Source organism: Meles meles, chromosome 5 (assembly GCF_922984935.1).
Source record: "Meles meles chromosome 5, mMelMel3.1 paternal haplotype, whole genome shotgun sequence".
NCBI classification, from domain to species: domain Eukaryota; kingdom Metazoa; phylum Chordata; class Mammalia; order Carnivora; family Mustelidae; genus Meles; species Meles meles.
This window is the reverse complement of record NC_060070.1, coordinates 42,361,099-42,377,384: the sequence shown is the minus strand read 5'-3', so window position 1 is coordinate 42,377,384 and position 16,286 is coordinate 42,361,099. Positions and strand designations below refer to the sequence as shown.

At 45.8% G+C, this 16,286-nt stretch overlaps 1 protein-coding gene across 1 annotated transcript in view; it reads right to left on the bottom strand.

The window, feature by feature from the left end:
• Positions 1 to 1,452: 1,452 nt before the first annotated feature.
• The window catches only part of GABRR1 (gamma-aminobutyric acid type A receptor subunit rho1), a 31,538-nt gene continuing 16,704 nt past the window's right edge, over positions 1,453 to 16,286 (bottom strand). Inside the window, exons 3-9 of the mRNA XM_046004878.1 lie at positions 15,969 to 16,036; positions 14,617 to 14,840; positions 9,701 to 9,783; positions 7,058 to 7,198; positions 4,844 to 4,996; positions 2,897 to 3,093; positions 1,453 to 1,746 (exon numbers count right to left, since the gene is read on the bottom strand). Coding sequence (XP_045860834.1) covers positions 1,453 to 1,746; positions 2,897 to 3,093; positions 4,844 to 4,996; positions 7,058 to 7,198; positions 9,701 to 9,783; positions 14,617 to 14,840; positions 15,969 to 16,036 — 1,160 coding nt within the window. The remainder of the gene's footprint in view (positions 1,747 to 2,896; positions 3,094 to 4,843; positions 4,997 to 7,057; positions 7,199 to 9,700; positions 9,784 to 14,616; positions 14,841 to 15,968; positions 16,037 to 16,286) is intronic.

Sequence of the window (16,286 nt, the reverse complement as noted above, 5' to 3'; positions counted from 1 at the left end):
TTGTTTTTAGGCGTTTTTATTGGGGGCAATGGAAGACTACCTTGTAATTAGGATTTGTGCAAATACAGTTTTATTGTCATACTAGAATGAAGCATAGTTCTAGTATGAAGAGATATTTAGTATGGATGCTCAGTTCAAGTACCTGTGGAAAGAAAATGACATCGTTGTGTAGAATTCACTTTATTAAAGTGAGTTTCAAACAAGTGCTGTTTGGATAAGTTTGATGGGGGTTGAGCCTATAGATGTACAGTATGAATAGCTTATTTATTTATTTATTTATTTATTTATTAATAAACATATAATGTATTATTGGCCGCAGGGGTACAGGTCTGTGAATCACCAGGTTTACACACTTCACAGCACAATAGCTTTTTTATTTTTTCAATAATACATCAAATTAGAATCCTCTCTCTTATCCCATGCCCTGGCGAGAGGTGGCCATTGTTTTCTGGTTCACAGAAAATGCTGGCCTTCACTAAATATAACTGGAGATGTTCAGTGATGTCTTCCCATTTCTTTTTCTTTCTGGTGTTCTTTTTTTCTTCAGAAACCATGTGAATATTTCTCCTCCTAATAAGTAACTAGTAGTAGTCCCAAAAGATGTGCTTTCTTGAAGTGTTTATGATGACAACGGTCTATTCCCAAGTTTCTCAGTGAAGGTATCACACTCCTGAGAAAGGACTTCACTTTGAACTAGGACATGCTCCAAGGTGGACTACATGAAGCCATTATTATGAAACAGGAGACACTGAAACACAAGTTTTCTAGGCTAGTTATCTCTATGACAGAACTGACAGAATGCATATGCATAGACCATCTTCTTCACAGCTTCCCTACTAGGGAGACTCCCCATTCCCCCAAGCCATTGCACTGATCTAAAGGGCTTTGCTTCTGAAGAGGTGAAACCTCATGAACCATAAGACATAAATAAAAACAGGGAAATTATTTTTGCCTTGTATTAAAATAAACACGAGGAGACACATTGAAAAATAAGGAATAGATATGAAGTGAAGCATGAATTTTGGTCCAAGTGGGGATTTAGGTGCATGTATGTTTCACGCAAGTGAACTTCAGTGCTTCCCAATCCGACCTAGTCCAGGGAATATAATGACGTGTGCACAGAGGGCATCATTCATGTGAATAATCGCTACAGGTTAAGCTACAGTGTGACCACAAAACGGGCAGTGTGCTCTTCCAGCGAATTCCGGTAACAACTATCACCAGTTGCTACGAGTCCTGTTCCTGGGAGCACCCAGTACGAGGCTGTGGATGCAACAGGTGGTCAGTAAGTGCAAATTAAAGCAGTAAGTAGGGTGTCTATGTAGTTTTGGAAAGCAGGAGAAGGGTGGGTAGTGGGAACTTTAATTGCCTCATAACCTTAAATTACTTCCATCACACAGGTATTTCTGTGATACATACAGAAGAAGGTGAAATTTACAGAGTTACAGGTATTTATGAGAAAATAGACCAGTATATTAAATTGAATAAAATATATGCCGCTGGAAAAATTATCCTGGAGTATTTGTCAATGGCATGGGTGTCAATCCTCATGCTCATGTAGCTGCTCCTCTGGCTTTTCCTCTGCGGGGAGCTCCTCTCTGAGGCCAAGGTCAGCTGCACCATCATCTTGTCTGGCTTCTCTCCGTTCTCGGGTATGTAGCTGCCCAGGTCATTAACCTCGCCGTCGCTGTAGCTGCCCTCCAGCATGACGCCGCGAGGCTGGGGTATTCCACAGGTGCAAGGAAGCTGCCAACACAGCAAACACACACTGGGATGCGAGCTCTGCCCCGGCTCTCAGAAGAAACTGCATTCAGGTCGGGGCGGCCTTTGTCTGTTCTTCTATTCCCAGTTAGGGGCGGGGCTTGGGGAAATAATGGGGTTGGCACAGGAACGTGCTAAAAGAGCAGGTGTCCGTTTTTGTTCCAAGTCTATGGAGCAACTCTTAGGGAACATCACACCGTGTCAGAGACCACCCTGAATGTTCATGATCAGATAATTGTCCTGTTCCCCCTGAGGTCAGAAACTGATAGGAGCCCTGATAAAAATGTTTCTGGGGGCGCCTGGGTGGCTCAGTGGATTGAGCCGCTGCCTTCGGCTCAGGTCATGATCTCAGGGTCCTGGGATCGAGCCCCGCATCGGGCTCTCTGCTCCACAGGGAGCCTGCTTCCTCCTCTCTCTCTGCCTGCTTCTCTGCCTACTAGTGATCTCTCTCTGTCAAATAAATAAATAAAATCTTTAAAAAAAAAAAATGTTTCTGATAGCATTATGTGTGTGTAGTGTGGTGTGATGGGGTGGGGACTGAAAGGCGTAGCATCGTGGTGCTAGTTCACTCCCACTTGGTTCTAGGTTTCTGGAGGAGAGAACCATTTGACTGTGGACAGGAGGAAGAAAGAAAAGCCGGGTGGAAGGGAAGGTGATCCCAGAGGTCACATCCGAAAGGGAAGTTCCTAGAAGGGAGGATGTACTTCCCTGGAAGTATTTTTTTGTTTGTTTGGTTTTTGGTTTTTGGTTTTTGGTTTTGTGTTGTTTTTTTTTTTTTTTTTTTTTACCCCTCTGGGTTCACAAATAATTGTTTCACCATGCTGAACTGTCATCTTGTTTTTAGCACTAAACAATGAACATCACAATGATTAAAGGGACTTTGTCTTAATTAACTTGGCTTAGCTGCTGCTATGTGGCAGGCGCTAAATAAATATTTGAATGACTGAAAGATATAGCCAGGGTAAATTTCACACTGTTTTCATGTATTATTTTGTTTGCTCTTCATACCAGCTGGTGAAGTAGGTGGAGGGAATGTCACCACCCCAATTTACAGAGAAGGTTTGACCTGCCCATGGTTCAGAGCTATACCAGGCTCTCTATCCCTGAGAAGACCCCTCACTCCTGTTAAGGTCACCTTCTCACGCAGCTTGCGCTCCTTACGCTCCTGCACGGTGGTCAGGTAGTTGACGGCTGCGTACTCCAGCACCGACAGGAACACGAACACGAAGCTGACCCACAGGTAGATGTCCACCGCCTTGATGTAGGAGACGCGGGGCATGGAGGCGTTCACGCCTGTGATGATGGTGGACATGGTCAGCACGGTGGTGATACCTGCGAACAGAGTGAGAAACAAGCAAGCGTTTGCCTTTGACCAAAGACCCTGGGTGGCTTCACGCCTCTGTTCTTTGTCCCTTCTGCTTCTTTCGCCTAGAGTATCTCCGTCCCTGCCCCTCTGTCTAGCAAACACCTGCTCATCTTTCAAGATTTAGCTTTCTTTTTAAAGATAGATTTATTTATTTATTTGAGAGAGCAAGAGCAAGCTAGAGAGAGAATAGAGGGAGAGGGAGAGGTAGACTCCTTGTGGAGTAGAGAGCCCCTCTCCATGCTCCATCCCAGGACCCTGAGATCAGGGCCTGAGTCTAAGGCAGACTCTTAACCCACTGAACCACCTAGGGACCCCTCAAAATTTGGCTTTTAGGAGGCTTCTTCTGTTCCTCCACCTCTCATACTCACCCACCCCCTCCCACCACATACTGGCCAACACCACCTGTCTCACCTTGTCCTTCTGGAGAGAGCCTGTTCTAGATATTCTGGCAACAAGACATTTATTTTTCCATTCAATTGGTTAAAACAGAGATGTATAGGGGCACCTGGCTGGCTCAATCAATAGAGCCTACGACTCTCAGTCTTGAGGTGGTGAGTTCAAGCCCCACATTGGGCATAGTGGTTACTTTAAAAAGTAAAATATTTTAAAATAATAAATTAATAAATAAGTAAATAAATCTGAGATTATGCATAGGAGCAGGTATATATGTGTTTCTTATAACTACCTCTCCAAAAGGGGGGGGGGGTAGTATATTTCAGTACTGGTGTCCTTGCTGCTGGTATAGGATCTTGCAGTCCTGGGCCTGTATTATCAGCAGTCAGAGCAATTCTGACAGCCAACCCCATGCCAGACCTGGCTGCCCAGTCAGCAAGGTTGACTTGAGGATGCGGAGGCCAATTTTATCAAGAATGATGCTGGCCTCCTCTAGGGGGGTTAGATTTTTGAAACTAGAATGTCCATTTAGCACAGGACTGTTCAAGCTATGAGACAGTTTCTAAAGGACAGGACATTTGTCAGGGGTGTTTTCCTGGGATTTCAAATTAAGCTCAGAACATTTGCTTGGCAAACAACTGAGTCACAGGGGACTGAGGTCACCTTAAGGGCCAGCTCCAACTCAGTGTCACTAAAACCTTGGCGGTCACCCTCCCCCTTGAAGCCTCGGAACCACTGAGCGAGCAATGGTGGTGTGACTGAGTGGGTGTGAGATTTAGGGTGGGGGAGAGAGCTGATGGCAAAGAGCTAGTCACAAAATGCTTCCAGAGTAGGGATTTTCAGACCTGAGTATGGATCAGAATTACTAGGGGACCTTGTTCAAAATGTAGGTTCTGGTCCTTTCTCAGAGATTCTGATTCTAAACTTGTAGATGAGACACAGGATTCTTCATTTTACACAATTTCCCCCAGAGATGCCATTACAAAGATCCCTTAGGCCACCTTTGGAGAGGCCCTGTTTTAGAACATGGTGTCCTTATGCAAGTGGGCAGAAAAAGCATCCACACGCCAGAACCACTGACCCCAGAACATGGTTCTAACAAAACTAAAGGTGGGTTGTTTACATGGGCACTCGTGGGGCCCTGGAAGCAGTTTTGCCACATAGGTCCTTAATAATAGTATTTGACCCGTGAATCAATAACCTGGTGTTTCCAAGTTATCATGCCAACAAGGGTATCAAGCCAATTCGAAATGAATGGTTTCATCTGGAAGAAATTACTTGTATTTTCAGATGCCTGAAAGACACACTTGAGATGTTCCTTACCTAAAGGGACTCTGGCAGGCACAGCTCTGCGGTCGATCCAGAAGGACACCCAGGACAGCATGACCATCAGGGTGGCCGGAAAGTATGTTTGGAGCAAGAAGAAGAAGATGTGGCGTCGCAACGTGAAGTTAATGTACAGACGGTTGTACCAGCCTGGGGGACACAAGGAAGAAAAGATACCAAACATCATTGCTGCTCAGCTCCTGCACACAGCCCATTCTGCTCCGGGACTCAAAAACGCCCTAGACACTTCCCTGGAAACTTGCCACACACTGACACAGAGGAAATAAAACCAATGGGAGTGATTAGATGATAACCTACGCCACATGGGTGAGTCCCTCTCCAGACATCTTTGGCCCCTGTCTTGTACATAAAGGAAGCCCTTTGAGAAGGCCATTTATGACTCCTGTTACTGATTGTTTGGGACAGAGCCCAGCAATGTTAGAAATGCAGACTCTCAGCCCCACCCTGGATCTACTGTATCAGAATCTCCTTTTAACAATATTTGCCACCTGACTTATCTGCACGATGGAGTTTGAGAAACATTTATTTAAACAAGCCCCTTTGGATTTCTTTATGGAGGCAAATGTTTTAAAGTTAAAATACCACGCTAACCCGAACATTGCCTTTAGGAACAGTGAACGATCACTGGCTCAGCATGCTTTAGCTCTGCTCTTACATCCTCTACAAGGAGAAAATATGCACGGAGGCGCTCAAAGGCACAGGAGAAAGATGGAAGGAAAAGGAAAAAGCAGGATAAACCCAGGAAGGCAAGGTCTGAACATGAAATGAGACTTGGCAACGTTAACTTGAAACCTTGGCATCCTGGACAATTACAATACAATGGTTGTCACTGTAGAGCAGTCCCAGAAAGAGACTGTGGAGGTGCTGTAGACTGACTGTCTGCACCCCCCCCCACCCCTCCCGCCCCGCCTAAATTTGTATGTTGAAACCTAATCCTCAACATGATGGTATTTGGAGGTGGGGCCTTCGGAAGTGATTACATCATAAGTGGGATTAGTGACCCCATAAAAGAGACCCCAGATTGCTCCCTTGCACCTTCCCCCACGTGAGGACACAGCAAGAAGGTGGCTGTCTACGAACTGGGACCAGACACTGACTCTGCCAGCATCTTGATCTTGGACTTACCAGCCTCCAGAATTGTAAGAAGTAAATTTCTGTTTATTTCTGAAGCTTCTCGGTCTATGGTCTTTTTGTGATAGCAGCCCAAACACACTAAGACAAGAGGCAGTGTCGGAATGCTAAGGATGAAGTGGGGGTCCCCCGAAAAACCAAGACTCCTGAGTGATGTATACAGAAGGTGGGAAATGCTGGATTGCCATGATATGCTGGGAGTAAAGCAGGGCCCTCTGCTACAGATTAGAAGACTTAAAAGGTTGTACTTCCTGTGCGGTCGTGCAATGTTTTGGCAAAAGAAACTACATAAAGATGAGCGCTTGGGTGGCTCAGTCGGTTAAGCATCCTACTCTTGATCTCAGCTCAGGTCTTGATCTCAGAGTTGTGAGTTCAAGCCTTGCATTGGGCCCCACGTTGGACATGGAGCTTACTCAAAAAACAAGAAAAAAAAAAGACAAAAGAAAAGAAAAGAAACTACATGGGGTAAGGGTTAGAGAGGGCTCTTCCCCTCAGCTGTCAGGAAGAAGAGCACAGAACATGCACCCAGGCAAGGAGAGGGGGCAAGCCTGTTCGGCGAGCAAGGAGGGTGCCAAGGTCATAAAGACGGCCTGTGAAAGCAGAATAGTTCAGAAGGAATTCATTCCAGTAAAAAAGAGAAAGAGAGAAGATTAATTGAATAGAGCAGGAAGAATAGAAATCAGCAGAGCTAAAATAGAACAGTTTCTTGCCTACAGAGGAGGGGATTCTGGGAATCCTATCGGGGGTGAAATGTCAGCTGCTAAGCTTGAAAATGACTGGCTCAAACAAACCTCCTCACCTGGTTGATGTCTGAGTCTTTACTAATATCTCTAATAATCTCTAGATTATGACTTTGGAAGCTTTGGTGGTATCCAAAAAGCACCTCTCCCCCATGCTTGCCACCCCCTAGATCTGATTTAGGATTTCCACCTTTGGCTTCAAATCCAGGTGGTACAGGCAATGCTCCCTTGACAACCAACTGACACCTTTCCTGAAATAGAGGGTGACCCACCCAGCCAGGCTAGCCTGACCCCCCCTCCAGGCCCCACCTGCCCCCACCTGTACTGCTGTAGAAGGCCAGTTTAGTGGTGGTGTGGAATTCTTGAATGAGGAACTGGGAGAGCGAGATCCGCTCATCGGTCTTTAGGGAGTCATTGCCCTTTTTCCAGTACAGCATGAGGTCATCCTCCGTGTAGGCATCTGAAAAGACAGGAGACAGCGTCAGGCACAGGTACGTGGGGGTGGGAAGCCGGGCCTGTCTGTGGTGCTCCGAGGGGGGCAGCTCCACATCTCCCAGCTGAACTCTTGGGCTGGTAGTAAGAGAGTTGGAATAAACAAGCCACAGCCTAGATGAAGCAAAACAACATTTAAAAAAAGACAAATGAATTCTCCCCAGTCTTCCAGAAGTCATCAGAGCAAAGCTCTCGAGCCTCAATGCTCCTAATTCCTGCAAAAGCGTTCACCCCACAATGTAACCTGCCATTTATTAGGTTAACACGAATGAAGCGGCTATACAGTTGCAGAGCAGAAATGGTGAAATTGTGGCAAAACAGCCTTACCTAGGCTGATTTAGCCCTTTCTTTTCTCCTTCCAAAGCGTGGTAATGCATCCATTGATGGCAAATGTCTTTGAATATTCTCAAAAAGTAAAGGGGCTGTGTTCTAGCAGGAAAGGACCCACGAAGTGATGCAAGAGAACACAAGTCCCTTCTCTGCAGGCTTCCAGTTGCTCCTATCCAGGGTAAAATCACAGGGATTCCCCCAGAAGGACCACGCCCTCTGGCGTTACCACGCCCTTGACCCTCGCCTACTTTAGTGGGCACACGTGGGACTCCAGCTGAGCAAACCTACCGGCAGCCTAGACAGACCTGACACAAAAACCTAACAGCGGCCACTCCAGCCTGCTCACGTGTTCAACAGTTGTTTCTGGAGCTCCCCAATGCCCTATTTCATTCCTCTGTTTTATTCTATATCTTACCCTTGACCTGTGTGAGGGTTGGTTTCACATATCCACTTGGCTGGGCTGGAGCCAGTGTTCAATCGAACACTAATCTAGGTGTTGCTCTGAAGATGCTTGGTAGACCAGATGCCTATAATCGGTTCACTTGAAGTAAAGGAGATTCTCTGATTTGATCAGTTGAAAAGCCTCAAGAGCAGATCTGAGATTTCCCCAAGAAGAAATTCTGCAAGTGGAAGGCAGGCTCAGGTCCCACCCAGGGGTTCCCAGCTTGCCCTTCCCGCCAGCACAGACTTGCCTCATCAGCTCCCATGCTCGCACAATCAATTCCTTGCCCTTAATATCTCTTACTGTGTATCACCAATATTCTGCTTCTCTGTGCATCCTACCTGATGCAACCTGGAATGCACATTCCCGATGGAGCTAGCTGGGTATACTAGGGAAAGCAGGGTACTGGAGCCAATGAGTTAAGTCCTCAGTGCTATGTTCTCAGGCCAGTTATGTCCCATGTAGAATAGAGACAATAGTAACCTTCTCCCGGGAGCTGCTGAGGGTGAAATGAGAGCAGGTGGGCAGCTACTATGCGGTACGTAGTTCAGTTCCTCCCTTGATCTTGGGATTTATTACTTCCTTTTCCCACATTCAGTGCCCTATGGAGGTGTCCATTTGACCTCTGCGTCAACATGCCTGCCCTCCTCCACCCCGGATGACTGGGACCAGGAGAACCCTGACTCACTGCCACAAATGCAGGTAGGCTTCAAAGGTGCCCTGTGCCAAAGAGATTCCTCCCTAGGGCTTGGTCACCAGCCAGGAAGGGCCAGTGGGCGGGTGCTGGTATTCGCTTGGGAGGAGTGGACAGCTGGAGCTATGGGAGAGTCCAGACTGTGCCCACCAGAGGAAGCATTTGGGCAAAGACTGAAAAACAGAGCAGCTGTATAGGGACCTGGAGAGGCAAGTGAGTAGTCCTTGACGCTGCCTCAGCCTTGCTCTTCCCAGAGCCTGGCTCTTAACCTGGGCAGGGCATCTGTGTGTGCAAGTGTCCTGAGGCCCCTCAGTTGTGCCTGAGGCTCTCAAGCACTACCTACGCTCACCTGGGCAGTTCCCAGTGGCAATTGTTACCAAACATGTTTTTGCCAAGAAATCTCTTCTTCAACAGAAATCTTTTTCAGAGGAAGAATAAAACAGATCGAAATGAGCTCACACATTGGACATCAGGTAGAAATAGCTGCACGTGGAGACCCAGATTTGCTGAGCCCTCTACCCCCCTCCCCAGCTATTGTCCAGGTTCCCACGGAACCAAGTTTAAAACCATTGCCATAGCACCATTAAAGGGGTCTATTATAGGGGCACCTGGGTGGCTCAGTGGGTTAAAGCCTCTGCCTTCAGCTCAGGTCATGATCCCAGGGTCCTGGGATTGAGCCCCTCGTTGGGCTCTCTGCACAGCAGGAAGCCTGCTTCCACCTCTCTCTCTGCCTGCCTCTCTGCCTGCTTATTATCTCTGCCTGTCAAATAAATGAATAAAATCTTTTTTTAAAAAAAAAGGTGTATTATAGGAACAGAAGTTTTAGTCCCAAATTTGTTCCTGATTTTCAAAATTACCCTGCACTTAGCTTTAATCTAAAAAAAATCACTGAAAACAATCACTAGCCATGAATGAGGGGACTATGCTGTTCCTGCTAACTGAGAGTTAGCGGTGTTGGGAATTACTCGGGATCTGTGGGCTTATGTCCGGGACAGTCTACTCACAGCTTTCAATCTCCAGGGAGCACGTTTGTGTGTCCAGGGGAAATCGGCTGAAGTCCATGTTGCACATTGCAGTCACTGTAACCCTACAAGCAAAAAGACAAAAATCCAAAATTTCAGAGGCTGCAAAATACAAATGCAGAATGATAAACAGAAAAGGACTGTGCTTCCTTCCTGTAGAACCGCCTCCTTATAATTCATAAACAAGGTGTCAAAATTTAGATAAGTAGCTTAGGTATGATAAAGTCATCATCGCACTCAGGGTTTTATGTTTAACTCCAGAGTGTCTCTATCAACTTCTATCAGCTTCAAACATATTAACGGTATTAACATATTGACATATAAGCATATTAACAATATTAACGATATAACGATCTCAATCGATATAAAAATGTGAAATTAAAAACTCCTATGATATTGTTTCTTAAAAGAAACCATAGGAGCATATATTGTTCTCTAGTTTTAGATAAATTCAATTTTTTTCTTCTTTTATTGATTTTACCCATATTTAATATTTGTATTCAACATATCAGAAATAATATGAATGAAACACTTCTGGCAGTGGCCAAATAGGGAAATAGCAACAATGTTGCTATTTTTATATCGGTAATAATATCTCCAAGTGGGCATCGGTGTTTTTAGTGGATAATTCCACGGAGATCATGATAATGAAAAACACTGAAACCTTTTTTGTACCAGCATGCAAACACTTGCTGACATCTGGTGGTTTTGTTTCAGAGTTTACATGGGAAAATGGCTTCCTCATCAAAGGGAAAACTAACACAGATCATTAGTCATAGATGAAAGATGGTCCATCCCATGGGGAATCTCATGGCAGGACATGATTAACAGTTATTGGCTGATACTGAACAAACTATTTTTCCTTCAACCACACACACACAAAAAATTGCTATGTATAAGTTGTAGAAACTGTCTGGATGATTCATGGCCAAAAGGAAAAAAAAAATCACTTAATTAAAATGGAAATTTCAAGGGAAAGAGCTTTCTTGAAACTGAATTATCAAATATCTGCCTTTATTTTCCCCATTCCAGTTAGTTATGGAATAGTTGTATTCTCAAAGGGATTTTCTGTTGCTGGCAGCTGGGTAGCCTTATCTCCTCTGGAAATCCTGATAAACAAGGTATCTTGAGTGGGAAGGAGTCAGGATACCAGCTGACTTGGAACACCTAATTTCTACTATGCCTAATGGCATCCCCAGCAAGAAACAAACTAGAAACTAAGTTTGGCGACTTAGAGCTAATGAAATCTCAAATGCAGGAAGATTTTGTTATCAACAAAAGGACTGAATATCTCTTCTCTTTGTATCAGGAACAAATATTTTTAGAATCACAGATACCAGACTGGTTCTTTGCACCCTGACTTGATGTTTTTCCAACCTGGAACTCACATACCATACATTAAACAAGCACAGTTTGTGATTTAATCCATACTATGTTTATTTTTGTTTCTCCATATCTCATTAAATTGATTTATTGGGGAGCACCTGGGTGGCTCAGTCGGGTAAGCATCCGATCTTGATTTCTGCTCAGGTCCTGATCTTAGGGTAGTGAGATCGAGCCCCTCGTTGGGCTTTGTGCTGGGCATGGAGCCTGCTTAAGAGTCTCTTTCTTTCCCTCTACTTCTGCCCCCCCCCTTTTTTAACTCATTGGCTCTTCCCTTGTCTTGGATGGAAACTTGGCACACATTGTGATTTTTTTTGCTATGTCTCATGTAATAGTAAAAACCCTTGTAGGTAACAAAGCATGTCTCAATTCAAAAATGAAAAGAATTTGGTCCAAGATATTCAGCAACACTTCAAAGTTGATTCACATTAAGACTTCTGCTCCTCCTCCTGGCTAAGGTATGAAGTTGACATTTGAGTGATCAATTCCTGCCCATCTCTGATCAGCCCCTGCACAGGCAGAAGTGACAGGAGGCAAGACAATTCCTTGGTAGGTGGCTTCATGCTCTCTCTTTGACGCTCTCCGGTAACCATGCTCTACATGGTTGAAGCTGATTACTTTTGTTCCTGGGTTCTTCATTTCCCCTGCTGGACCCCTCCAGGCTGTCTTAACCAGCCTCAACTCCCCACCCTGGCTCTTGGTTTACCCACCTTAGGTCCCTTCAAACACACACCCAACTATTCCCAGCAACCCGGGGATAGAGACTGGCCCCACCACACCCCAGGGGTGTTTAGATGGCTCTTCCCTTGCCCTCCGACTGCACAACATCCCCCACTGGTAGGCACACATGTTCCAAGCTCTTGGAGAAGTGCCAGGGAAGGCTCATGCCCACAGCTCTCTCCCAAGAACAATATTACAAATCTTTTCCTCAGCCCGCAATCATGGACTCTTTTTTTTTTTTCCACTTAAAACAAACCTATGATTTTATTTGCAATGAAAAATCAAAGCATCTGTTTTTAGCCACAAGGGAGCTCACGGACAGCTTTGATTCTGAACACACATGAGGGTTTTCCACTTCCTTGCTTCTTAGGTAGCGCCTCTGTGATCACATGCAGCATGTGCTGGGCTAGACTTCATCTGGCTCAGGATTTTATAAGAAATAGGAAACCATACTTAAGTTATAAGTGTATGGGATTTATAACAGAAAGTATCACATAGGGGCACCTGGGTGGCTCAGTCGGTTAAGCAACTGCCTTCAGCTCAGGTCATGATCCTGGAGTCTCGGGATCGAGTCCCGCATCAGGCTCCCTGCTCGGCCGGGAGTCTGCTTCTCCCTCTGACCCTCTCCCCTCTCATGCTCTCTCTCACTCTCTCTCAATTAAATAAATAAAATCTTTTTTTAAAAAAGTATCACATAGAGTATTTTACATGTGACTCATATGTTCTATATCCTTTTATCAGCCATGTTTATAGCAAGCTGACATACACATATGTATGCATACATTCACCCCAGCCAACCAGTTGTTAAACATTCACCAGCACACCAGTGATCACGTGCCTTATGGTCTAGTCTTTTGTGTTCCTGGTGGTGCCATCAGGTTGTGATGTTTTGTGGGTGGTTTTGGAGTTGTAGGATGCCTTGACAGCCTGCCTCAGATGGGAGGACTCAGGAAGAACCACCTCAACATGGTTGGGGGAAGGGATTGTACCTCCTTGACCCTCCTGAGCACTTCTATGGCAGAAGGCATCTCAAGCTATGGGGAGGAAAACCCCATACCTCCACTCTGTGTCTAGTAAATAACTGTTTAGATCCCAAGCCAGAGTAAGTACTGAGGGATCATCATAAATATTTCTTTGGAGAGTGGAGGCAGAAATTCAGCTTCAACACTGCCATCTTTGACTCAAAAGATACACCATGCTCCTGTGTAGGCATCCCTTACTTAGACACTGGTATATGGATTCATCTTTACTGGAACAAAGTCTTGGGCTCAGTCCATTAAGCATCTGCCTTCAGCTCAAGTCATGATCCCAGGGTCCTGGGATCGAGTCCTGTCGGGCTCTCAGCACAGTTGCGAGTCTGCTTCTCCCTCTCCCCTCCCCCTACTCGTGCTCCCTCTCACTATCTACCCCCACTGAATAAATAAATAAAATCTTAGAAAAACTGAAATGCTATGGACATTGGGGAGGGTATGTGCTATGGTGAGTGCTGAGAAGTGTGTAAACCTGGCGATTCACAGACCTGTACTCCTGGGGATAAAAATACCTTATATGTTTATAAAAAAATAAAAAATTAAAAAAAAAAAGAACCTGAAATGCACCATGAGCACAGCACAGGAGAAGTAAACCATAACAAACAGAGCCCCTTCTCCACGTAGGCCTGCGGTTCATCTGAACGCGTCCTCCCCGGTGGGACCATGAGTTTCTAAATCATGAGTTTCTAAAGCTGGCCGAGCAGTAAAAGCCAGACTGCGGCGCCTGTCGCTTCCCCAGGTCAGTATAAATCAGCACTTGAACATTTCTAAGGTATCGGAACTCCGAAGAAAAAAGGCCTATATTCTTCCTATTTTAAAAGTGATGCTCAGAAGACCGTTCAAAGTCATAAAGCAGCCCAGGATTTCCAGAGTTTCTCAGGAGGACCCTGTGGTGAGAAAGGATAGCAAACATGCCTGTGGCTGGCCGGGTAAGGAAAGAGAATTTCTTTTAGCCCAAGTTCTAAAATATACCTGAAAGATGGGAATTGAGACATCTAAAGAGGCAAGTCTTTCAGAAGAACACATTATCTATTCCGCTGCCTCCCACTAGAGGCCAAATAAATACAACTCAATAAAACTTGGATCGAAGTTTTTAAATTAAAATATAACCTACAGGGTAAAGCATAAATCATAAGCATCAGCTCGTGAAATTTCCACAAATGTGTTTTTGAGACTAAACAATTTCTTACAATTTTTTCTACCGCATAAAATAGCTTTCCCTTGGGGCGCCTGGGTGGCTCAGTGGATTAAGCCCTGCCTTCAGCTCAGGTCATGATCTCAGGGTCCTGGGATCGAGTCCCACATCGGGCTCCCTGCTCAGCAGAGAGCCTGCTTCCCTTCCTCTCTCTCTGCCTGCCTCTCTTGTGATTTCTCTCTGTCAAATAAATAAATAAAATCTTTAAAAAAAAAAAATAGCTTTCCCTTGACGTAGAGAACGTGGCGCCTCCTGAAACGTCACACACTTGCTATCTGGTGGTGGGTATGAAGGAGGGCACGGACTGCATGGAGCACTGGGTGTTACCCGAAAACAATGAATCATGGAACACTGCATCAAAAACTAATGATGTATGGCGACTAATATAACACAATTTAAAAAATGTAAAAAATAAAAAGAAGAAAAATAAAACAACAACAACAACCAAAAAACTAGCTATTCAAAGCCAAAGAGCAAAACTGCCGTTGCAGTTAGAGGAACGCTCTGTCTTCCTGCCCCTGCTTTGGGAGCGAGAGGACCTCCAGGGAAAGAGGCAGCGGCAGCCTTACCGCAGGCTGTAGAGCACGGTCCCGTCCGGCTGCACCCGCAGCATGACGTTGTCCGTGGTGGTGTCGTGGATGAAGGAACGCTTGGAGTGCACGAAAAACATGTCTGGGACCCAGATCTTCTTCACTAGCCGGCCGTCAAACGTCATGCTGAGGTTGTTGGTGCTCGGGAAGGACAGCCTCTCGTCCTTCCAGTAGTGTCTCAGGTAGAGGGTCATCGTGAAGTCCTGGAGGGGAGGGGCAGAGAGGGGAACCCCACACACTGAACCTACTGGGTGTCAGCAGGACCCTGGGCTTCCCATGGAGCCGTCGCCCGGCTGGGGATGAAAACGCAGAGACGTGGAGGTCTTGCTTCCATTCCCCGGGGTTTGCTGTGGTAGGAGGACTGCAGGGGAGGGACTCAGCCAGAGACTTCTAGCAAAACCCATGTCCCTGAGTCCCAGCCCATCCCCTGGCATCTGACTCCACCCTGACAAGGTGCTGCTGCCAGCACTGCTGACCCTCAGTGTGTTGGGGGGAGAGGAGGGTGGGGAGGGCTAGATGAGCACCCCAGCTTCTTGGCCCCTCAGCTGAGATGACCCAGAGGTGTGTTCTTTGCTGATTCTCAGAGTTCCCCTAATGGGACCGAGATTCACGGTAGCGACTGGTTTGAGGACACAGGACTTTTCCCTTCCTCCCCATCCCTGTCTCACCTTCCCCTACGCTCTTCGTGGGTTTGGGGGGATCATCTCCCAAATAAACTACTTGTGCTAGAATGCTTCTCTCAAGTCTGCCTTTTGGCAGACTAAGTGAGGCTGTAAATAGTCCTGTAAGTCAGGGAGTTGTAGAACGTTCCATTTTCCCACCTAAACCCACTGAAGAGGGGGAAAAAAAGGACCCTTTTCAGCAGTTCTGCATTTCCACAGCCAGATACAGGATCTCCAGTTGTGGAACATCTGGCTACATGACAGTTGTGACCTTGGACCCTACTGTTTCTGTTGGAGAGCTTTTGTCCAGAGTACACATGCCAGGGGCAAGATCCTAGGCACTGAAGGGAGTTCAACTTTGGCATCCAGCTCTCTCTCATACCAATTGGGTGGTTTTTGGCAAGTGTCTTTTTTTTTTTTTTTTTTGATGATCAGTAGACACCTTTATTTCTTATAATCACTTCTTTTATACCTTCTGCTTGGTTTTTTCTTTTCTTTTTTGATTGGCAAGTGTCTTAACCTTCCTTACCCACCTGTAAAATGAGTGTGGGTATTCCCACGGCTCGGGGAGTTGTGAGACACTGTGAATTCAGGTGTGTGGACCTCCTGGCCCAGCACAGGCCCCGTGTGACTCCATGTGCCCACAGCCCCAGCAACAGAGGCACTTACCATGTCGACTTCTGAGATGCTGTCCAAGCTCTCCACCTGCACATCCACACCCACAGGAATGGCTGGACCTGCAAACGGGGCATGGCAAGAACATTTATCCTTTTTACTTGCATTTTTACTACACGCAGGAAGCGCATCCCCCTGGAATCCGTTTCCTCAGCTTCCTGCCGGATTTGAAGGTTTGGTGTCCCCCTATGTCAAGCTGAAGTGAAACCAGAAATCAGAGGGTTGAATCATGGGGCTGGTTCCCTGGAATATTCCAACAAAGAGCTTTTGTTTGTTTGTTTTTAAGTTTTTTGTCTGAATCATTTGGGCGAT